We start from the raw sequence: 20,326 nt of genomic DNA on the forward strand, positions 1-20,326 counted from the left end.
TTAGGCATGTTTACTCAGAAATAAGTTCCATAATTTTCAGTTGGGCTTATTCCTCACTGTACATAGTTTGCAGTCTAAGCAGAGATATTTAACTAGGCCATTCTGCATTTTTTAAAGACAGCAAACATGGCCTGTACACTGTACACTGTACACTGTACACTGTTGGAGAACTATTCTTTTCCCTCTTTTAATTTTCAGTAGCATCTTACATCACAGGAAGTGCCAGAACTGATGATGCTGGAGGTAAAGCTGCCCACGTCCCTGGAGGTGCCACAACATAAGATACTGGAAGCACCACAGCAAATGGCTCTGGAGACACAGCTGCCCAAATCACTGGGGATGCCACAACTCACATCTCTGGAAGCGGCAAAATTACTGGCTCTGAAGACACAGTAAACCACAACCCTGGAGATGCCACAGCTCATGTGTCCAGAAGCACCAAAACTAGTGGCTCTGAAGGCACAGCCGCCCACATCCCTGGAGGTGCCACAACTTACGTTCCTAGAAACACTGAAACTAGTGGCCCAAGAGTCACATGTGGCAATATCTCCGCTGTTCCTGCAACTCACATTAGTGGAGACCCCACCAGTAATACCACAGAACGTCTGCTAGTTGTGTTCCTAGTCCTGTGTCTGGAGGCCCTGGATCTGTTTTCTCTGGAGGCACTAAGCCTGATATCACTGGTTGGGCTGCAACCAATGTTCCAGGAAGCTCTGTAACTTATGGCCCTAAAAGTTGTACTACTCAGGTCTCTGGAAGCAGTACCAGTGACATCCCTGGAAGCAATGCAAGTGATGCCCCTGGCAATGGCACAAGCTATAGTTCCATCATGGATGTGAAGGGCCACCTAGCCTTGCTTTTTGCTTGTGTTATTCTGCCTTGGGTTCTTGTAACGGTTTCATGGTAGGCTGCTTCCTTTTGACAGCCTAATATACAAATAGGCCAAAATAACATACCTTCTTGGGCATCAGACAACAGTGTATCCTAAACAGTGTATCCAGTGTTAAATCCTAAACAAGAGGGTTTTTCCCCCCAACATTTGTTATTGTGTAATCCTATATTTATATTTGATAACACATAAAGTTAATTGCCTTATGAACTGTTTGCTGGACAGATTACAAAGTATTCCATGATCCAGAAAACTTCAGATAAGCCTAAGGTTTGTATAAAATTCTATGCTGATTTTGGAAAGGAAGCGTGTACAACTTTCTGAAAATACACCTCCCCACCCAACAAGTGCCTTCAAGAGAGCAGACATCCTCACTTTGACAGGAACATGCACAGTTCAGGGAGAAATTGGAGGCATTGAGTCAGAACAGTTTTAATGGTAAAAATTCATATTTTTTTTTTACTGGTTGCATTTTGTTTTAAATAAAAGGAGCACTATCTGTTCAGTTCAGTTCAGTTCAGTCATGTCCGACTCTTTGTGACCCCATGGACCACAGCACGCTAGGCCCCCCCTGTTTTCCGCTAACTTCCAGAGTTTGTCTAAATTCATGTTCAGTGCAAAGGGACCCTATACCCTTACACATTTTTAAAATATTGATTTCCATAAGATGTGAAAAGCATTCTGCACATGGTCAGAAGCAATCTGCCTCAGGACTTGTGGAAAAGATAAAAGATGTTCTGTCCTGGCAAAGTCACATGCTGCAAAACATCCTGCGAAAAATCAACATGAGCTCTTTCAACCTGTGACTTCCTTAACGAAAAGCCCACCTGTTCTTTGCAGGGGCAACACATTTCCATTTACCTGCACAGCCGACTTTCTCCATTCTCAAGAATCTTATTTGGAGCAGAGATCCCTAGCAGGCTTGTTTTTGGAATCCATGTGTTCTAGAGCAGATGTGGGCCAGAGCAACCCAGGTAGCTGCTTGGTTTGTGAAGACAGACCTTGCCTTGAATCCCTTGTCCCTTCTTCTTTAACCTCTGTGATGAATGTATTTCTAAAATCAATTAAAAAATGTCTATTGCAAAATAACAGAAGAGGGATATGATGTCTTGTTCTTCTTCAGTCCTTACCTGGCATTTGGGGAGAGTTTGGCCTCTCAACCAATATGCTGCTGTAGTTGCTGCTGGGATCCATGTGTTATTCATAACACGCTTCCATTCTTGGCGATATTTCTAGTCTCACTGATGGTCAAATGTTGGTTTCTTAGAACTTCCTCAATGTGTTGGAGTCATGTTTTCTTCGGAGCTGCCTGTTGAACCCTCCAGTATGGAGGTTGCTGTTGCCAGAGGAGGTTTTGTGGCAGCTGACTAATGTTCGTTCTGCATCAGTGGCCAAACCATTGCAGTCTGCATTTTTTTTATTTGTTCTTTGTTTGAAGGTTGATGACCCACTTTATCTGAATTGTCTTGTTAAGGATGGCGATCATCGCATATGGAAGACATCAAGCTTGTTCATGTCTCATTTGAGCAGTTTTACTGTATAGAAGAGAAACTATCAATTAGATTGTGCACTGCACAAAGGCTCCACAACCAAGGGGGCACAATTTGGATAGGGAGGAGGAGGAATGAAGGCAGAACATTTCTGGCAGAGAGGGAGGGGTACCTTTTCCACTGCACACCAAAGCACCTTTTTTCTGCTGCACATAAAGATGCTTTATGAGACAAACTCAAACTCTCAATTTCCATTCTTGCGCCCAGTAGCTCATGTTAATTGCGCATAAGTCCCACTGCATTCAATGGAGCTTACTTGCAAGTATATTGTGCCCAGGCTTCATATACATCAGGCTGTGTGGGCCAAAGTCTCTGAGGTGCTTTGCACCAGCAAGAGTTCACAAAGGGTGATGTACTTCTTTGGTGAGGTGAGGCTCAAGGGTACACAAACAAGCAAGGGGGCCTAGAAGAATGCTTTCTTTTCTTCCTTCTTCCCCAGGACTACCCTGACCCTTCCCCTACCATGTGAGCTCTCCCTCCCTGCACTGCTTCAGGCTCTCTGTAGAGGGCTGGCATGATTGTTGGCAGCTGCCTTGCATCTAATGGGCAAAACAGGGAGGTGTGGTGCTTGGGGAGGCAGGTGAGGCAGAGCATCTCCAGAGGAGTCCTTCGAAAAGCACGTGGACTGAGTGTGCTTGAGCGCTTCACATGGTGGCAGCTATGCTTTCCGAAGGATTCCACTGGGAAGGCTCTGCCTCACCTGTCTCCTCACCCACCACAAGTCCCTGCAGGGATGCAAGAGGTTTAACAAATCCAAACCAAATGGAACCATCTTTTGCATGTTTGCAAAAGAAGTAAATCCCAGGGGGGTCAAGGGGACTTACTCCCAGCAAAGTGTGCATCCTCAAAGATTTCCCCTATGGCTGCTCTGGCCCCACACTCTCAGGTTGCAACCCTATGTGCGCACTTTCCTGGGAGTCAGCCCCATTGACCCCAATGAGATTTACTTCTGAGTAGGCATGCACAGGCTTGGTCTGACAAAGGATAGTTATTTTTTGAGTGCCTGAGCACATTTTTGCACACTTGTGCATTGCACTACTGCCCTGCAGAAAGTCCACTGTGTGCATGGACAAGAGCTCCCCCAGCAGCCCACTGCCCAGGCCAGCAAGAGGGGCTGCAGAGAGAGCACCTTCCCTTCCCCAGTGATGTTGAGACGCGCCCCCAAAATTCCAAGCAGTTCTTGCCATGCACAGCCAATTCCAAAGCCTTCCATTGGGAGCCCGAAGTGTCGGCTGCGCTTCGTTTCCCCACCTCCTTTGGGAGCAGCAGCCGGCCCCGCCTCCCTCCTGCTCTGTCGCTTTGCGGCAGAAGGACACATCCACCCACAGTATTTTTGCAGCAATGTGTCAAGGCGCTCTTGGTGCTTTCCGGCAGTGTGGCAGAAGGGGGAAAGACGCCACCAGGATGTCTGCAGCAGCTTCCCCTTTCAGTGGAGTCCTGCAGCTGACCGACCTGGATGACTTTATTGGACCTTCCCAGGTAAACAACAACAACAAATTACAATATAATAAATAAGAATAAGAATAACAACAGAGTAGCATATCGACATGGTGCTTTGGGGCTGTCCCCCTATCCTGACCTACCTTATAGGGCTGATCCTTACAACAACCCTACAAGGTAGACTAGTGCACCTATTTCCCCCCATTGCTAAGGCCTGGTTTGTCCAAGGGGGGGGCCTGTGAGCTCTTTTTCAAGCCCTCCAAGTTTATTTACACAGCTCCAGTCATGCATGTGTTGGAGCTTTTTGCAGAGCATGAGGTCTCTGCCCCGAGGAGCATGCAGTCAGGGAAAGAAGATTGCACAGCTTGCAATCTGGAAAAACACTAAAATAGCAGTTCTCAAACGTTTTAGCACTGGGACTCACTTTTTGGAATGGCAATCTGTCACTGGAAGTGACGACATGAGTGATGTCATGGCAGGCAGTGACATCATCGATTCAGGGCTTCAAACCCAATCATGGTCCCATTACACAGCACACTCGTGCTGTTTTCTTTCATAGCTCAGAATTCAATCTGTTGGGGCCCCACTGGCAGTGATGTCATGAACCTGGGAGTGATGTCATGTGATGAACCTGGGAGGGCAGTAGGTCTGGTCTAGAGGGTCTAGAGGCCTCCATTTGCCTGAAGATAACATCCACAAGGTCGCCAGTTCGAGGCCACCGGCACCGTGCGACCTTGAAGCAGCTGACAAGCTGAAGCTGAGCGATTCCATCTGCTCTGAGCGTGGGAGGATGGAGGCCAGAATGTGAAACCAGATCAGAGTGAAACACCTGGACTGTTGTGGTTCTTGAAAGATAGAACCTTCTTTCAACTGTAAAAATCCCTATGGGGATTTAATCAGCCTGCCTATGTAAACTGCCTTGAATAAAGTCTTGAATAAAGACCAAGAAAGGCGGTATATAAATACCTGTATTATGATGATGATGATGATGATGATGATGATGATGTCATGGCTGGCAGTGACATAATCAATTTAGGCTTCAAAGCTAAGCTGTGATTAGCCAATGGTCTCAATACACAGCATGCTGGTATTTTGGATAGCTTGGAATTACATTCCATTACAGTTTGGAAGTGAAAGCAGAGTGCTTTGGCTCTTTCTCCAACCATACAGCCCTTCCCCAGGCAGGAGGTCTGGTCTAGAGGGTAGAGCCTCCATTTGCCTGAAGATAACATCCGTAGGTCGCCAGTTCAAGGCCACCGGAACTGTGCAACCTTGAAGCAGCTGACAAGCTGAGCCGAGTTATTCCATCTGCTCTGAGCGTGGGAGGATGGAGGCCAGAATGTTGCGACCAGATCAGAAAGAAACATCTGAATGTTGTGGTTCCTTGAAAGATAGAACCTTCTTTCAAATTGTAAAAATCCCTACGGGGATTTAATTAGCCTGCCTATGTAAACCGCCTTGAATAAAGTCCGAGGAGAAATCTGAGGACCAAGAAAGGCGGTATAGAAATACCTGTAATAATAATATTATTATTATTATTATTATTATTATTATTATTATTATTATTATTATTATTATTATTATTATTATTATTCCCCCTTTCCAGTGTCCCATCTTCTCACCTATTCAGGGCAAAGTACCCTGCCTCTCTCCCACCAAGAGCCCACCCTGTAATTTCAGCTCTGTATTTTCCATGGCAGCCGAGCTAGGTGCTATGCAACCCACCTGAAATTGGCTTGTGACCCACCGTTTGAGAAATGTTGCACTAAAACAGTTTATTTATTCATTTAGCATATGGCATATAATACATGGACATATATCAGTTAGACTAGATCAAATGTCAATGTCCAGTTCATACAGCGATTCAAGGACAGAGTTATCTTCATAGAAAAAGTTGGACCATGGGCCAGTATACGCCCTCAGTTTCCAGCCAGACACAATGTGGTACATGGTTTGGTGGGAGAACCCACAATCACACTGAGTGGTAGACACTAGCCCCATTTAAACACTGAGTTATGACAAACTCCATGTAGGGTATGGATCCTGTTCAGAGTTTTCAAGTGCTGATAAGATAAGTCGAAACCTGGCACCTTAAGTGTAGGATCATCTATATATCTACCTGTTTCTGGGTGTTCAGCTGTTTTACTAAAACAGTAAAAGGCACAGTTCTATGCCTCTTTTAATGCAGTTCAGCATTTTTTTTTTCTTTTCAGCTGTATTATGCTGCTGGCTTGTGTTTGACTCATGGTTCATGCAAATACTTGGATACCTCTGTGTCTCTTCTAGGAATGCATAAAACCCCTAAAGGTTGAGAAGAAACCTGGGAAAGCAGCTGCGAAGATCTGCATTGAAGATGATGGAACTTATTTTCAAGTTGACCAGGTAAAAGGTTTCTTCCTCTGATCACAACCTGAAAGATACAGAACAGGGTCTTTGTTCAGCAACTGTAAATCCTGAGAAACCAGCGGTTCTCGACTTTGAGCTCTGACAGATCTTTAAAGATGTGGAGTGTGAAGCAGCCTCTAGAAATCCCTTTTCAGTGGTACTGAAGAGATGGTTGTCTCTGCAGGTTCCTTTTGTCACAAAAATCAGATGTGGCTCTTTTCTCTTTTACTATAGTTTTCTTCTACTATGTTTGGTCCTGCAGTTGAGGACTGAATACTAGGACCTTTCTAAGCAGATAGTCTTGAGCCCACAGTCTAGCAGTCAGCCCTCTGTGGACAGTATCCTATGACAACTTTAAAAATGCCCCCAGTATCTTTGAGGGGGGAACCCATGGATTATGGCTCATAAAAATGAACGTAATTTTTCTGGAAGTTCTCCTGCTCATCTCAAGCTTCTTTTTTAGGACGGAGGAAAGCAAAAACTTGAAAAAGCTAAAATTACGCTGAATGACTGTTTGGCTTGCAGTGGCTGCATCACGTCTGCCGAGAGCGTCTTAATAATGCAACAGAGCCACGAGGAACTGTACAAAGTACTAAATGCCAACAAGGTACGTTGGTGGTGGGTGCCAACTTGTGAGCAATACATGCAACACATGCAATCTTGATAGGCTGATGTGGCTCTTTCCCAATTCCAGCTGAAGAATATAATTATCCTGGGTTGCTTTCCTGCCTTGCTGGAGACCTGAGAAGACAGGCTTCTTCCCCTGCCAGGGTGGATGATAGCAGGCTGTTTGCATTCTGAACTGTCTGCATACATGTTTGGTTTCTGTGTGCACAAGAATTGCCTGCCAGTTCTCATTGTGGCACAGAAGTGTTTCCAGAATAATAATAAAATGTTTAAAGATCAGGATTAAAAATAATAAAAAAGGCTTAAAAATGACTAAAATTTAAACACTATGGTCTTTATAAATGAATCAACATATAAAAGCAACCAAAAAATAACTCTCTTTGATAACTGAACTGTGAGAGAAAACAGAGAGCAATAAGGATATTGTTAACAAACCCTTCATAATAAAACCAGGCAAAGTGGCTTAGAACACAATTATGTGTCTACTTGGAAGTAAGTTCCATTGTGTTCAGTGACTTATTCCCATGAAAGTTCATATAGGATTGTAGCCTTAAAGTGTAAAGATTGAAATGCAAATTGCCAGGGAGTTTCAGGCCAACTTGTTGACTTTATTGGTGTATGAATGTATAAACACTAGTTTTACTGTATTTCAATAAACTTGTGTATGACCTATAAACATTTTAGTCATTTGAAACCCTGATTTTTATTTGTCATTCACCTTCTGGGGTTAGGGATAATTTTTTTCTGTCTCTTGTTTTTGGCACAGCTTAGATTCTCAGAATAAATTTTTAAAATGATTTGTGCTATGAAAACATGCTCACGGTAGATCAGGATTAGTACAATACAGACTTTGTGAGGGCCAAAACTGTTCTTCTGTACTTGATCAAGGAGCTTTTTACCTTCCTGCCCAGCACCTCTTTACACAGTCTCCTTTTTCTTTTTTTTTTAAAGGTCTCAAGTTCTACTCCACATAAGATGGTGGTCATGTCAGTATCCCCGCAGTCCAGAGCTTCACTAGCTGCCAGATTTAAACTGACTCTATTGGACACAGCTAAGAGACTGACAGCCTTCTTCAAAAAATTAGGTGAGAGCTGCTGTGTCTGAAATGGATAATGTGTCACTCGGTGCGGGGTGCCAGCGTGCCCCATACAGTGGGCGGGGCAACACCCCAGGTGGTGGGTGTGGTGATGTACCATCACTCCACCCCACACTGGTTTTTGGGCTGTACCTTTTGATCAAAAAAAGATAGAACACATTCTGCATGAAATTACGCATTGATTGATCTATAACATGATGGTATTATTCCTCCAAACTGTGATTTTAGTGATTTTGGTCCCTGTTATGTCATACACACCCCAAGGCTGTCAACTTACTAACACCTTACTTCAGCAGTTCTCAAACTTTGAGCGCTGGGATCCACTTTTTAGAATGACAAACTGTCCAAGACGCACCAGAAGTGATGGCATGGTAGAAGTGTCACCATCAGGCAAATTAAAATAAATAAGTATAAATAATTAAAGTAAAACAAATAATTAAACAAGCAGAAGCCAGTCCTGCTCCACCAAGTAAATTTCCTCTGTAGCCTGCCTACAATAACACCCTTCCTCCAAAACCAGTAAGGTTTTCTGCCCTACCCAGTGCCCAGTTCAATTTAAGAACTTCTGTTTAAACCAAATCACTGTCAGGCTTTGCAAGTCTCAGAAAGGTTCACCTTATCAGCTGAAGCCTGTTTTGATCCTTTTTCGTGGTGGTGGGGGAAGCTGCCTTCTGGAGCACTTGCTGAGCTCCAGTTCCATCAGATCAGGACCATTCTGGTAGCCTTGCACTCTCCTTCACCTAATCTTACACACCAGCCAAGGCACGTTTGCTTACTCACGAGTAAACGCAACCGTGAGGCTTAGTTTTGCTTTCCTTAGGGCTCAATACATTCATCTGCTTAGAGGCAGGGACTTCCTTCTCAGGTGTTTTTGGGGGCTGCATTCATTGGATCCGGACCATTCTAGTGTCATTGGATTCCTCTCAGCCTGCCCTTTCCGATGGAGTAAGGCAAGTTTGCCTACTCACGCATAAACGTGTGATACGGCTCACTTTCACTTTCAATAGGGATCCATGCATTTTTTGTTCTCTAGTTTTTTGGCCATAACTTTTGATAGAAAGGAGATATTTCACTATCGTTTTTTGCATTGCATTCCGCTCGAAATTCTGCATCCAAAAGTATATAATATGATGGGGTTACTCCTAACCACCGTGATTTTAGCGTGTCACCCCCCAGTGCGCCTCACCTACCCTGTGCGCTTCACCCGGTGCGGCCTGCACCCCCTAGCGACGCCACCGAACGGGGGAGTTAACGAATTACTTATTTTGCCACTGTGGTTGCTTTCCTAAGCATGCTGATGAGGAAACAACCCCTGATTTGGCTGCTTGGCTCACTCCCAGATAACCTGGATTGGGAGGGGGCACTGATATTTGAATATTCGAGGATACAAAGTCTCAGAAGACCTCCCAGATGTGACTTTTCTGGCAAATCAGAAGTGCCTTCCAGTCACATCAGGAGGTGTTCTGAGCTGCAGTGACAGCTTAGCAGGTGGCCTGTCGGAAGGCATGTCAGACATTGGCTCTTTAATTTTGAATATCAGAGTGCAGAGTTTTTGGTTTTTGTCTTCTGTCAAACATCAGCCTTGCAGCTCAGCATTTCACCTACATCTTCAGCTAGAAAAAAAATGGGAAGAATATTCCAAAATGATTGTACACTATTCTTTATGGAAATTCTGCCTGGTTTTTTTTTATGGTTCTGAAACATACTTTAGGCAATGTGACTCAGGCCAGTGGAGCCAGCTGCTTGCTTAGTCCCTGTAACCTCTGTCAGACCACTCCAGGGTCTGCCCCAACAACACCCCCTATGATCCCACCCCCTTCCCCAGTACCTCGCTGCCTCAAAACTCTCCTCCTCATGTACTCCTCAGGAGTCCACTTTGTCTTTGACACAACCTTCTCCAGGAACTTCTGCCTGTTGGAGAGCCAGCGAGAGTTTGTCCGGCGTTTCCAGAGGCAATCAGAAGATAGAAAGGCTCTGCCTATGTTGGCAGCTGCCTGCCCAGGTAAGGTGTGCGTGCTGCCTGGAAGGGAGCAATGGCGTGGCCCTGTGGGACCAGTGCTGGTCAGAGAGGTGCTGCCTGTCACCTGGGGCACCTTGATTTGTCTTGAAGATGCATCACCCCTAAACAGGGCAGGAGGTCTGGTCTGGGCAGGAGGTCTGGTCTAGAGGGTAGAGCCTCCATTTGCTTGAAGATTAACATCCACAAGGTCGCCAGTTCGAGGCCACCGGCACCGTGCGACCTTGAAGCAGCTGGCAAGCTGCAGCTGAGCTGTTCCATCTGCTCGGAGCGTGGGAGGATGGAGGCCAGAATGTTAAACCAGATCGGAGTGTAACAGCTTGAATGTTGAAAGAAGCTTGAATGTTGAATGCTTGAATGTTGAAAGAAGCTTGAACCTTCTTTCAATTTGTAAAAATCCCTGCGTGGATTTAATAAGCCTGCCTGTGTAAACCGCCTTGAATAAAGTCTTGAATAAAGACCAAGAAAGGCGGTATATAAATACTGTATATTATTATTATATTATTATTAAACAGCTCCCTTGTTAGGAGTTGCCCTCCCTTGCCTTGTTTTGCTCCTTTTCCAGCTCCTCAATATTGTGTCTATGATGGAACAGAACTGTGTACATAGTTTTTCAAATGTAGCCACACCATCGCTCCATATGTGAGTGATTTAATTTTAGCAGCCTTTTACTAATGACCCCAGGTATGGAATTTGCCTGCTTCATAGCAGCCACACATGGGGTGTCATTGCATTGACCCCAGGCAACAGCACAGACCCTATCAGTGCAACAACAGGCAACCACAGAGACCCTATCAATTTATATGCAAATTTGGGATTTTTTGCCCCATTGCTGCTCATCATTTGCCTACACTGAACTTCATTTGCCATTTGATTGCCCATTCACTCAGTTTGGAGAGGTCTCTTGGAGCCCTTTCAAGACGCACTTTGTCACCTGCAAGCTCAATTTCAAGAACACAAGCTCCAGATTAAAGTCCTCCACAGTAGCCCAAGGAAACCTGAGAAAAGCTGCTTCATTTCCACCATTCTTGTTTATTTTGTTGTTGCTCCTTCAGGCTGGATCTGCTATGCAGAAAAAACCCACGGAAATTTCCTCATTAATCATATCAGCACAACCAAGTCGCCCCAGCAAATCATGGGTTCCCTTGTCAAGGGCCACTTTGCCAAACAACAGGTAAGTCTCTCTTTGTTGCTTGGTTTTTCCAGCAGAACTGATTCAGAGAAGCAAACAGGGTCCAGAAATGTGGTGTGGCTGCACCCACCTTTCCTGTTTTGAAACAATCCAGTTAATTCTTGAGGAACACCTCCCTGATTTGGTAGCAGATGTTCTATTCTGTGGGGACTGAGCTCCCTCATCCCAGCAGGCATCAAGTTAGTGGAGCTGGCTTGAGCTCAGAGTCAGCATTCCAGGTCACCTGTCCAGGATTGAGGTGGAACAGTGCCATCACTCAACAAAGGACACACTAGGTGAAGTGGAAGGATGTTCTAGAGTCTGACCAGTGTGTTGCCCAGATCCAGCCCATCTGTGTGTGTGTGGGGGGGGGGGGGGAATAGGTGCAATTGTGTGGATAATGCAAGATCAGGACCTAAGTTTAAGAAGTGACGTCAGATTTATCTTTCTTTCCCCCTTGTCTCTTACCTCCCTGCCATTGCAGTGAGACCTTTGCCTAGGCCTGCCATCTCCTAAGTCTTTGTGCAGGAGCCTGCTTGGAACACTGTTGCCCCTTTTTATTAATAATAATAATAATTTTTAATAACAGTATTTATATACTGCTTTTCAACAAAAGAGTTAAACAAAATGGTTTACAGACAGAATCAAATAATTAACTAATAATAACCAAATGGTTCCCTGTGCTGAAAGTGCTCACAATCTAAAAATCTGCAAAAAACCCAGCAAATAGCCACTAGAAAATTCCTTGTGCTGGGGTGAAAAAGGACAGTTACTCTCCCTCTGCTAAGAAGAGGAACATCACTTGAAGACTGTCTCTTGCCCAGTTAGCAGGGCTTTAACTGCTGCCCATTTCAACACACTTTCCTCTTATTTTGCTTTTTAACCTGCCTGGCCTGGCTGGCTCAGTGAAGCATGTACTGCCTTATCCCTTTTCCCTTACATGCCCATTTGTGAATTTCCAAAGGCATCTGCCTATTATGGAGCAAGATAAATGGTGACTTTGAGCTGATTCAGTATGTAGACTCTTAGGTTCCACCATTCTTGTTTGTAGTGCCTGACCCCGGACCTGATCTACCATGTGACGGTGATGCCCTGTTACGACAAAAAACTAGAAGCTTCCAGGCCTGACTTCTTCAACCAAAATCACCAAACCCGGGAGGTTGACTGTGTGATTACAACAGGTAAGGCAGAGAGAACCATCAAAATCTGTCTTGCTCTGGCTTTGGTTCCCTCTATAGGGACGTACAGCTGATTAGTGCAGGGCTTCCCATAGTGTGTGTCAGTGGCGTAGCTAAGGGGGTGCAGGGGGTAGCAGTTGCACTGGGCATCAAGCTTAAGGGGGGCAACAAGCTGACCAAAATTGTCACTAGTGACCAAAATTATGAAAATCTTGGTATGTATGAATAATACCATCATGGAAAGGAATAATGATAATAATGGTAATAATACCATTATGGTAATATCAATATCAAAATTAGCATCATGGTAATTAATATTTCCATCATGGTAATAATATTACTATGGTAATAATACTATCATGGAAAGGAGTAATACCTATCATTGGAAAGGTAATTTAATGCTGAATGCAGTGAAGCAAACTGCATTGGAATATCTGTATTCTATCAAACGTTATGGCCTATTAACTAGAAAATGAAAACACAACTGCCTTATGGAACAAAATGTGGATTTTCTTAACTCAAAACAGACCTATGAGACTGATTGTTCTGAGAGCCAGTGACATATTATGTTATTGACATGTTGCAATGACATGTTATCATGATACAGCATGAAACCAATAAGGTGATAATATGAGTCGGCTCACATTTCCATATATCATATATATTTATCCCTGCTAACTGGGTAAAAAGGCACTTTTTCAAGTGTTGCCCCTCTTATATTTAGCAGGGGGAGAATAACCATTCCTCTTCACCACAGCACAGTGTCTCAAACCAATCAGGGACACACTTTTTATTTATTTATTTAATTAAATTTGATTTTGTCTGGCGGGGGCTACAAATCTTTTTTGGCACCAGGTCGCAGATAGATGTCTTAATTATGACACTGACTGGGGGGAGGCAGCAGAGCAAGTGGGTGGCAAGCTGCTGGGGGAGGAGGCAGATTTTCCCCCAATTTTCATTTTTAAAGAAGCACAGGCATGACATCACTTCTGGTTGTGACATTGCTTCCGGGCAACATTTTGAGCTACACAGTCTACACAATCATTAGCTACGCCACTGGTGTGTGTTACAACCACTTAGGGTAGTGGTTCCTAAACCACTAAGCCATGGTCCTAAGCCATGGTCCTAAGCCTAAGTGAGGCAGCACTAAGTGAGTGAAGCCTAAGCGTCTGGAGAGAGACTGATTGCCTCTGTGTGCATTTCAAAAAGTTAGCAAGGCTGTTTTTGCAATCACCAGAGCAAAGGGACTTTGTTCTTTAAATTGATTTGCTTTAGTGCGTTTTTTGCCATCCTTGTGAGTTCTCAGAAAGGAACCCTTGCGAATAATGAGACTCAACCTGTATTCTGAAAAACTGCAACAGTTGAGGCATCTCAGCTTGAGGGGAAAAACAAACAATGGGGGGAATGTGATGGAGACTTACAAAATTATGCAAGGTGTGGAGAGCATGTAGTATTTCTTTCTCTTTCATATCAGTAGAATCTGGCTATCCAGTGAATTTGTTGACTGCAGATGAAACTAATAAAAGGGGAAGCACTTCTTTGCACACCAATGCATAATTGGTCTGTGGAATTCATTGCCATGAAATATGGTGAGAGTATTGAAACACTGGCCTGGCTAAGATTCTAGAGATTTTGGCTAAGGGTCGGCTTTGAGGCAAATTAGAACATCATGCTTACTAGTATTCTTGCTGATGTTTCTTTTTCCCCTGGTCTAACTTTATTTCACAAAAGACTCCAGTTGCTAGGTTTATCACCTGATCTGATAGGAGGATTATCCATGTCTGCTGCTTACAATCTTATTTGAACCTGACTATTTGATACAGAAAAACAGGATTTACAAGTTGCAGCCCATAAGTCTTGTTCCCCTCTATACTTTGGTCTTTCGTGGACCTCTGATTTGGGTGCAAGCTATCTATTGTTAATGTGTTTGCCTCAGATTCGTAGAGCCTTTACGCTGGGTAGATTAAATATCTTGCCTACGAATGTGCTGAGAGCAAGATTTAATAGGTCATTGGACCCCAGTCATGTTCTTGTGATCTGACCTCAAATGAATCCTTGATCCATATTATTGCATTGTCCCCACTATATTGATTTACGCCATCGATTTCTGTTCCCATTTCTGGAAAACTTTCATGGTTTGGATACGTACCTGCTGGATGGGAGAAATGAGTGTCGCTCATTATATGCTGCAAAATATTTATTTGCAGTGCTGTCTAGGTGTAAATTCTTATGTATTTCTATTCCCCCCCATAATGCTCCTGAGCAATGACTGGTTGCAACCTTGTTTTATTTTTGTTTACTTGATGGATATTGTTTATGCCAATAAAGGTTAAATGAAACAAAATAAATATGGTGAGAGCCATGTGTTGGATGGCTTGAAAGGGCATTAGATGAGTTCATGGAGGATGACTGTTTGCTGCCTCCAGGTTCAGTGCAGCCTCCTTCTGAATGCCAGTTCCAGGAGTGCAGTGGCGGGAAGGAACACTGCCTTTTTCTCCTGCTTGTGGGCCTCTGTGGGAAACAGAACGTTGGACCCTTCGGCCAGATTTAGCAGGGCTTCCCATGTGTTCTTATGTTTCAGGTGAAGTCTTGAAGTTGCTGGAACATGAGGGCGTTGTTCTTTCAGAAGTGGACCCTGCCCCTCTAGATAGCATGTGAGATTGGAAGTGGTTTGCCTTGTACCTCAGTTGGTAATCATGCTTCTGTTTGTATCTGTCCACTCCTAACTTTTCATTTAGTGATGTGGATTCTGCTGTTCTAAAGAGTAACCATCCCAAAGTCACCTGGCAATATGGAACCTGCAGGATTGAAGGTCGTTTCTGGGTCAATATCAGCAGAACGACTGTTGCCTTCCTGTCCTGCTTGCAAGCTTCTTGGATGCCCCCATTGGCCAAGTGTGGAGAACTGGCTACTGGACTCGGCGGACCTGTTTTGGGCTTCTGGTGTTCTTATCCCCTCTTGCTAAGTGAACCCACACTGTCTGAGGGTAAAGTTTGCTACTGTGATGGAGGAAAGGTGCCCTACTCTTAATGGTCCCTGCCAAGTAGATTGCTACAGATGAATCTAGCAATTGTGCCAAGCCATAGACCACATGCAGGGAGAGGTGAAAGATGCCTGGTGGTGGGGTGCAGAATTCCTTCCTGCTTCCAGATATGGTGGGGCTGTTGCACACTACTGAATGTGTAAGGTAATAGCAAATACTTTGTCCTCCCTGTGAGTCTTAGCAGAAAAGTCATCTCAGGAAAGTGGTGCAAGCCTAGCGTGTAGGCAATTTCTTTTGCCAAGTAGTGCACAGGGGACTGTGTATATTTCCTTCTGTTCACGCACTATGCAAGCATGAGATCTGAGATGGTTGAATTCAGCAGCCTGAGGAATCTCACCTGGCTTTGCTTTCTTTGTTCTTCAAACAGCAAGGTTCTAGTCCTCATGGCACCAGCAATAAGCTTCAGATGATACTTATTGAGAATCCAGAAGGGGGTTGACAAAGGTGCTTTGTGCATGGGGCTTCTGTGCTCTGCTGGCATTCAGAAGGAGCTGAATTGGTATAAGCAGGGCCAGGCTTATTTCCAAGACCTTTCTTGACGCAGAACAGGGAGTACTCCCAGCTCTGTTTCCACTTTCCAGACTGCCTTTGTCAAGTAGCATTCTTCTCTCCCTTTCCCTTAGGTTTAGCATCCTTTCTGAGGAGCACCTCCTTGGGCATTCCGGAGGTGGATCTGGGGGCTACCTGGAGCACATCTACAAATATGCAGCGAAGGAGCTCTTTGGGATTCGAGTGGAAGACGTACAGTACAAGCCACTGAAGTAAGGCCCAGCTCAAAACAAACACATGCCCACTGCAAACCCCAGCACTGGGGGCTCTCCCAGCAAGAAAGCACTTGAGTACACATACTGCTCAGCTGGGCTAACCTGCTGCCCCCCCCCTTGGTGGTTGCTGATCACATACACCAGCTGCTCACAGAGGCTGAGCTATGTGCAAAGGGCCTCATCTGGAATTATGGTGACTGCAACTGGGGCATCATTAGCCACTGCAAGTCACCAAGTAAGGTCTGTGGGCATGCTGGCAAAAAAGTGCTTTTTGCCTCCCCCAAAAGACTGGCTTTTTCCCTGGGAAAACAGTACTGCATGTTCTCCTGCCTGCACCTCCTTGAGTGGTTTGATTTTCATGTAGGCATACATACCAGCAGTATGCATGCATGAGAAATTTTTCTTTCCCACTAGGAACAAGGATTTCCAGGAAGTGACACTGGAGAAAGATGGCGAGATTTTGCTACATTTTGCCCTGGCATATGGATTTCGAAACATTCAGAACTTGGTGCAGAAACTGAAGCGGGGAAAGTTGCCATATCACTATGTTGAGGTCATGGCTTGCCCCTCAGGTCAGGACACTTAAACCTTTGACATGCTGACCTGCTTTTTGGGGGGGGGGGGTCGGGGACTGTAACAATGCTTCAGGGGATTCTTGGATGATACTCTGTGGTTTGAACTGAACGACAGCATAGCCAGAGGGGGACCAACAGAGTAGGTACAGCAGGCACTGCAATGCACCATGTAAGTGACTCCTCCCACTTGCCATCAGAGCCATTCTGGGCAGCAGTGGCATTACACAGGTGCTCGCCGGTTGGCAAGCACCTATGTGTTGCCATTGCTGCCTCAAATGGTTCCAACGGTGAGTCGGAGGGCCTGCTGACATGGCACATCACGGTGCCTGCTGTACCTACTGCGGCTGGCATGCTACTGGAGCAGAAATCCTTCTCCCTCCAGCTTTGCCAGCCCATTTGCATGTGATTGAATTTTGAGGGGGAAGTCCAATTTTGGGGGATTTTCAGCTGGGAGAAGAAGCCAGGTGACCTCCATGGCTCTCCTTCATGGCAGGCATTTTTTGAGTTTGTGAGGGTTAAGAGAAGTGGCTGCTGGGAGGTGCACTGTCATGAAAACAGCAAGGGAAAAAGACAAACCAAAGAGCAAGTTGCAAGTTTGTGGGACTTCCCCCCCTCCCATGGCTGCCCTCACTCCCTTTTGGGCAGGGGCTTGAACAGCTGCAGGGACTGCCTTGCCTAGACTGCCTCTGGCGTTTGAACTTGAGGCCTGTGTTGTTCTCGCCCCATCAACTGGGACCCTCTTTTTTTCCCCCTCCCTGCCAGGGTGCTTGAACGGAGGGGGCCAGGTGAAAGCAGAAGGCGAGTCCAGTAAGGATCTGCTGCAGCAGGTGGAGAGACTGTATGAGTCAGTCCAGACCCAAGACCCTGCTACCAACCAGGAGGTCCAGGAGCTCTATGACCAGTGGCTGGGGGGCCCTGATGCAGAAGAGGCTCGGAAAGCACTGCACACCCAGTACCATGCAGTGGAGAAGACCAGCGTTGGGTTCAATATCAAGTGGTGAAGATGGACAAAGCTGTGGAAACGTACCACATGAAATCACTACCTTAACTGAAATCATGTTCCTTGTCAGTAAGGCTGGGGATCTCTCACGATCAGCAAATGCCCATTTTAGATCTGAATAAAAATGATGATTGTGGACACCTGTGTTTCGAGACAGCAGCATCACTTGTGCCTTTGGAGCAGCATATTACCATCCATTTTAAAAGCATCTCTTCCCCCCCCCCATCCTCACACTCACCCCAAGCGAGTTCCTGAACCACAGTTTGCTTTCTTGGTCCAGTCCTTCAGGCTGGGGCTCTGCCATTCTGGCCCTGCCTGGCTGTTGCCAGCCTCTCCCTCTCAAAGGATGGGGTGGAAGGGGAACAAGTAGGCTTGGGCGCCAGCTTGTTCTGGCAGCAGCTACAGGGCTGTCTGATGACATCCTTCTAGCCTGCATCTTCCTCCAGGAACAGGTACTGCATTTTGTGCACATGAAATGAGATATTTTGTGTCTCATTTCATGACCCCTCTTTCCACATAGGCACTCCACATCCCAGACTCCAGATCCGGCCCTTGCAGACTGGCCTCACTCCAGCCAGCTCCTCTGCCCTTCTGCCTCAAGACCCCGCCACCTGCTTCTCCAGCTTCACCGTTCCCAGACTTTCCTCCTCTCTTAGGGCCTGTTCAGATAACAGCTGCAGCCCTGAACTGGCCTCATGATGTGAAAGAGTCCCAGGCTCACCAAGTGTGCAAATCCTGCCTCCCCAACCCTTCTGAGGGAGCTTCTTCAGGGGGATGTGTGGGAAAAATTAACCTGGATGTGTGACACTTGTGGAAAAGAGAACGTTCACCCACTCTGCGTGCCAGCTGAAGACAGCCAGCCAGCACCTGCTGCCTGTGCGTCTGAGAGGCTGGCCGCTGCTTCAGAGAGCCACTGGGAGGCTAAGTCGATGAGGGCTGCACAGCTTGATTGGTGACCCTTGGCAGCTTGATAAGTGCAAGGGGGCCACCCCCACAATCTCCACAGAGATGCTGGGTCTCAAGCCCCCCCCCCCCAGCAAAGCAGGCTTTGTGGAGTAAAATGCTTTGATGTGCATGCAGAGGGCCATTTGACAAAAGTCTAAAACCAGATACAGAGACGTTTTTCTGTAAGAATTTCTACTTTCCTGGAAGTTGCCTTGGAAGAAGGTCTTTGCCAGACAGACAGAAGGTGCCCTTGCCTGTTCAGGCTATTTCGCTGGAGCTCCCCTTCAGGACAAAGATGCTCGGACAGGGACGGCACTCCAGCCTCTGGGTCTAGGCCTTCCCTCCTGCAAGTCTCTCATGGTCAGTTGGGGGGGTTGTTGTACACAGGAAGGGGAGACCCTTGGACTATCTCAGTCTGGAGGAGCTTCCGAATACTTAGTTGGTGTGCTGGGGCTTGAAGCAGAGATCCTTTCCAGAGATTCCTCTTCTTAATGCTGGAACCAGGAATAAATGAAGCTCTCCAGATAGGTGCTCCGGATCACTCAGTAAGGCAGTGGGGGCCCTCCTGTGGCTGTCTTCCTCTCACTGCCAGTGGGGGACAAAAGGAGAACAATTCGGGGTGTCTCTTGGAGCTCTGCATCCCAAGAATGCAGTATGAAACCCCGCTCTTGCAAGGGCACCCACCTTCTGCACAACCCCCTCCCCCCGCACAGTCCATGAGGACAACAAGACTGTTTCAGAAAGGGAGGTACTGGAGGCGTGTCGGCTGTTTCTCATTCCCTCCTGGGCAGCCCTACAGGGACTCTGCAACTCAGGCGGGTCTGGATGCAGGGGTGGATCCAAGGGGGGAGGCATAGGTGTGTGGTCCCCCCAAACTGACGCTAGAGGGGAAGGGCGCCTAGGGACAGGAAACAGCTCAAGCATGGCCAGGAGCCCAGGTCTACCCTCCGAGAAGAGGCAGAATGGTAGCCCAGGTCTACCAGGCAGGAAGAGCTGGGGTTCCAGTTCCAGGCGGGAGCCCAGATCGACCCGCCCAGACGACCTTGGCCATGGAGGCCAGAAGTTCAACCGGGAGCCCAGGTCTACCCATCTGGGAGGTCTGGGCTCCAAGAGGAGGTGGGAGCCCAGGTCTACTAATCCAGCGAACCTCATCCATAAAGTTCAACCCAGAGCCCAGGTCTACCCGCCTGGTTGCTCTGGGCCCTGGAGCTGGAAGCCCTGGAGCATCTCCGTCTGGATGACACCCCTGCGGGTGGTGCTCAGCAGCATCCGTGGCTGGAGCGTCCCCGCTTCCTCCCCTGCATGTGCGCTCTCTGCGCTGCGGGAGGCCCGGGAAGGCGCACGAAGGGGGTGCAGAGGGGGCAGCCCACCCGGGGGGGCAGCGGGACCCAGATCGCCTCCCCGCTGCTGCTGCGGAGCCACAAGGCGGGGAGGAGGAGGAAGGTCTGTGGCCAGGAAGGAGGGATGCAGGGTGGGAGCCCCGAGATGCTCACCTGCAGCACTGGGACTGCAGGGCTGAGGACTCCATTTCCCAGCAGGCCTTGCAGTGTCCCAGGATTGTGACCTAGAGTGGGAGGGGTCCTTGCTGGGAGGGGCAGGGGCAGAAGGACTAAGACCGCAGAGAAGGGGGCAGGCTGGTTGTTGGT

At 46.7% G+C, this 20,326-nt stretch overlaps 1 protein-coding gene and 1 long non-coding RNA gene across 2 annotated transcripts; one reads left to right on the top strand and one right to left on the bottom strand.

Moving 5' to 3' along the window:
• The first annotated feature begins 3,828 nt into the window (after positions 1-3,828).
• Positions 3,829-17,873, top strand: CIAO3 (cytosolic iron-sulfur assembly component 3). Its single transcript, XM_066640607.1, has 11 exons — positions 3,829-3,918; positions 6,166-6,261; positions 6,728-6,871; positions 7,843-7,975; positions 9,855-9,989; positions 11,060-11,178; positions 12,227-12,356; positions 14,935-15,007; positions 16,020-16,157; positions 16,575-16,732; positions 17,498-17,873. The coding sequence occupies exons 1-11, from the start codon at positions 3,844-3,846 to the stop codon at positions 17,734-17,736; spliced, it is 1,440 nt and encodes a 479-aa protein (XP_066496704.1). The 5' UTR covers positions 3,829-3,843; the 3' UTR covers positions 17,737-17,873.
• Positions 17,874-18,851: 978 nt separating this feature from the next.
• Positions 18,852-20,232, bottom strand: LOC136633682 (uncharacterized). Its single transcript, XR_010793281.1, has 2 exons — positions 20,174-20,232; positions 18,852-19,265 (listed from the first exon to the last, which is right to left on the bottom strand). It is a non-coding gene; the product is annotated as an uncharacterized lncRNA (long non-coding RNA).
• Positions 20,233-20,326: the final 94 nt, after the last annotated feature.

This window comes from Tiliqua scincoides, chromosome 13, assembly GCF_035046505.1.
Source record: "Tiliqua scincoides isolate rTilSci1 chromosome 13, rTilSci1.hap2, whole genome shotgun sequence".
Classification (NCBI taxonomy): Eukaryota; Metazoa; Chordata; class Lepidosauria; order Squamata; family Scincidae; genus Tiliqua; species Tiliqua scincoides.

What these genes read in the sequence shown, in the direction of transcription:
- CIAO3 (XM_066640607.1), top strand. Translation starts at nt 3,844, where the DNA reads ATGTCTGCAGCAGCTTCCCCTTTCAGTGGAGTCCTGCAGCTGACCGAC. An exon ending in TGACTGTGTGATTACAACAG is followed by an intron (nt 12,357 to 14,934) that starts GTAAGGCAGAGA and finishes CTTATGTTTCAG; the next exon opens with GTGAAGTCTTGAAGTTGCTG. An exon ending in GTACAGTACAAGCCACTGAA is followed by an intron (nt 16,158 to 16,574) that starts GTAAGGCCCAGC and finishes CTTTCCCACTAG; the next exon opens with GAACAAGGATTTCCAGGAAG.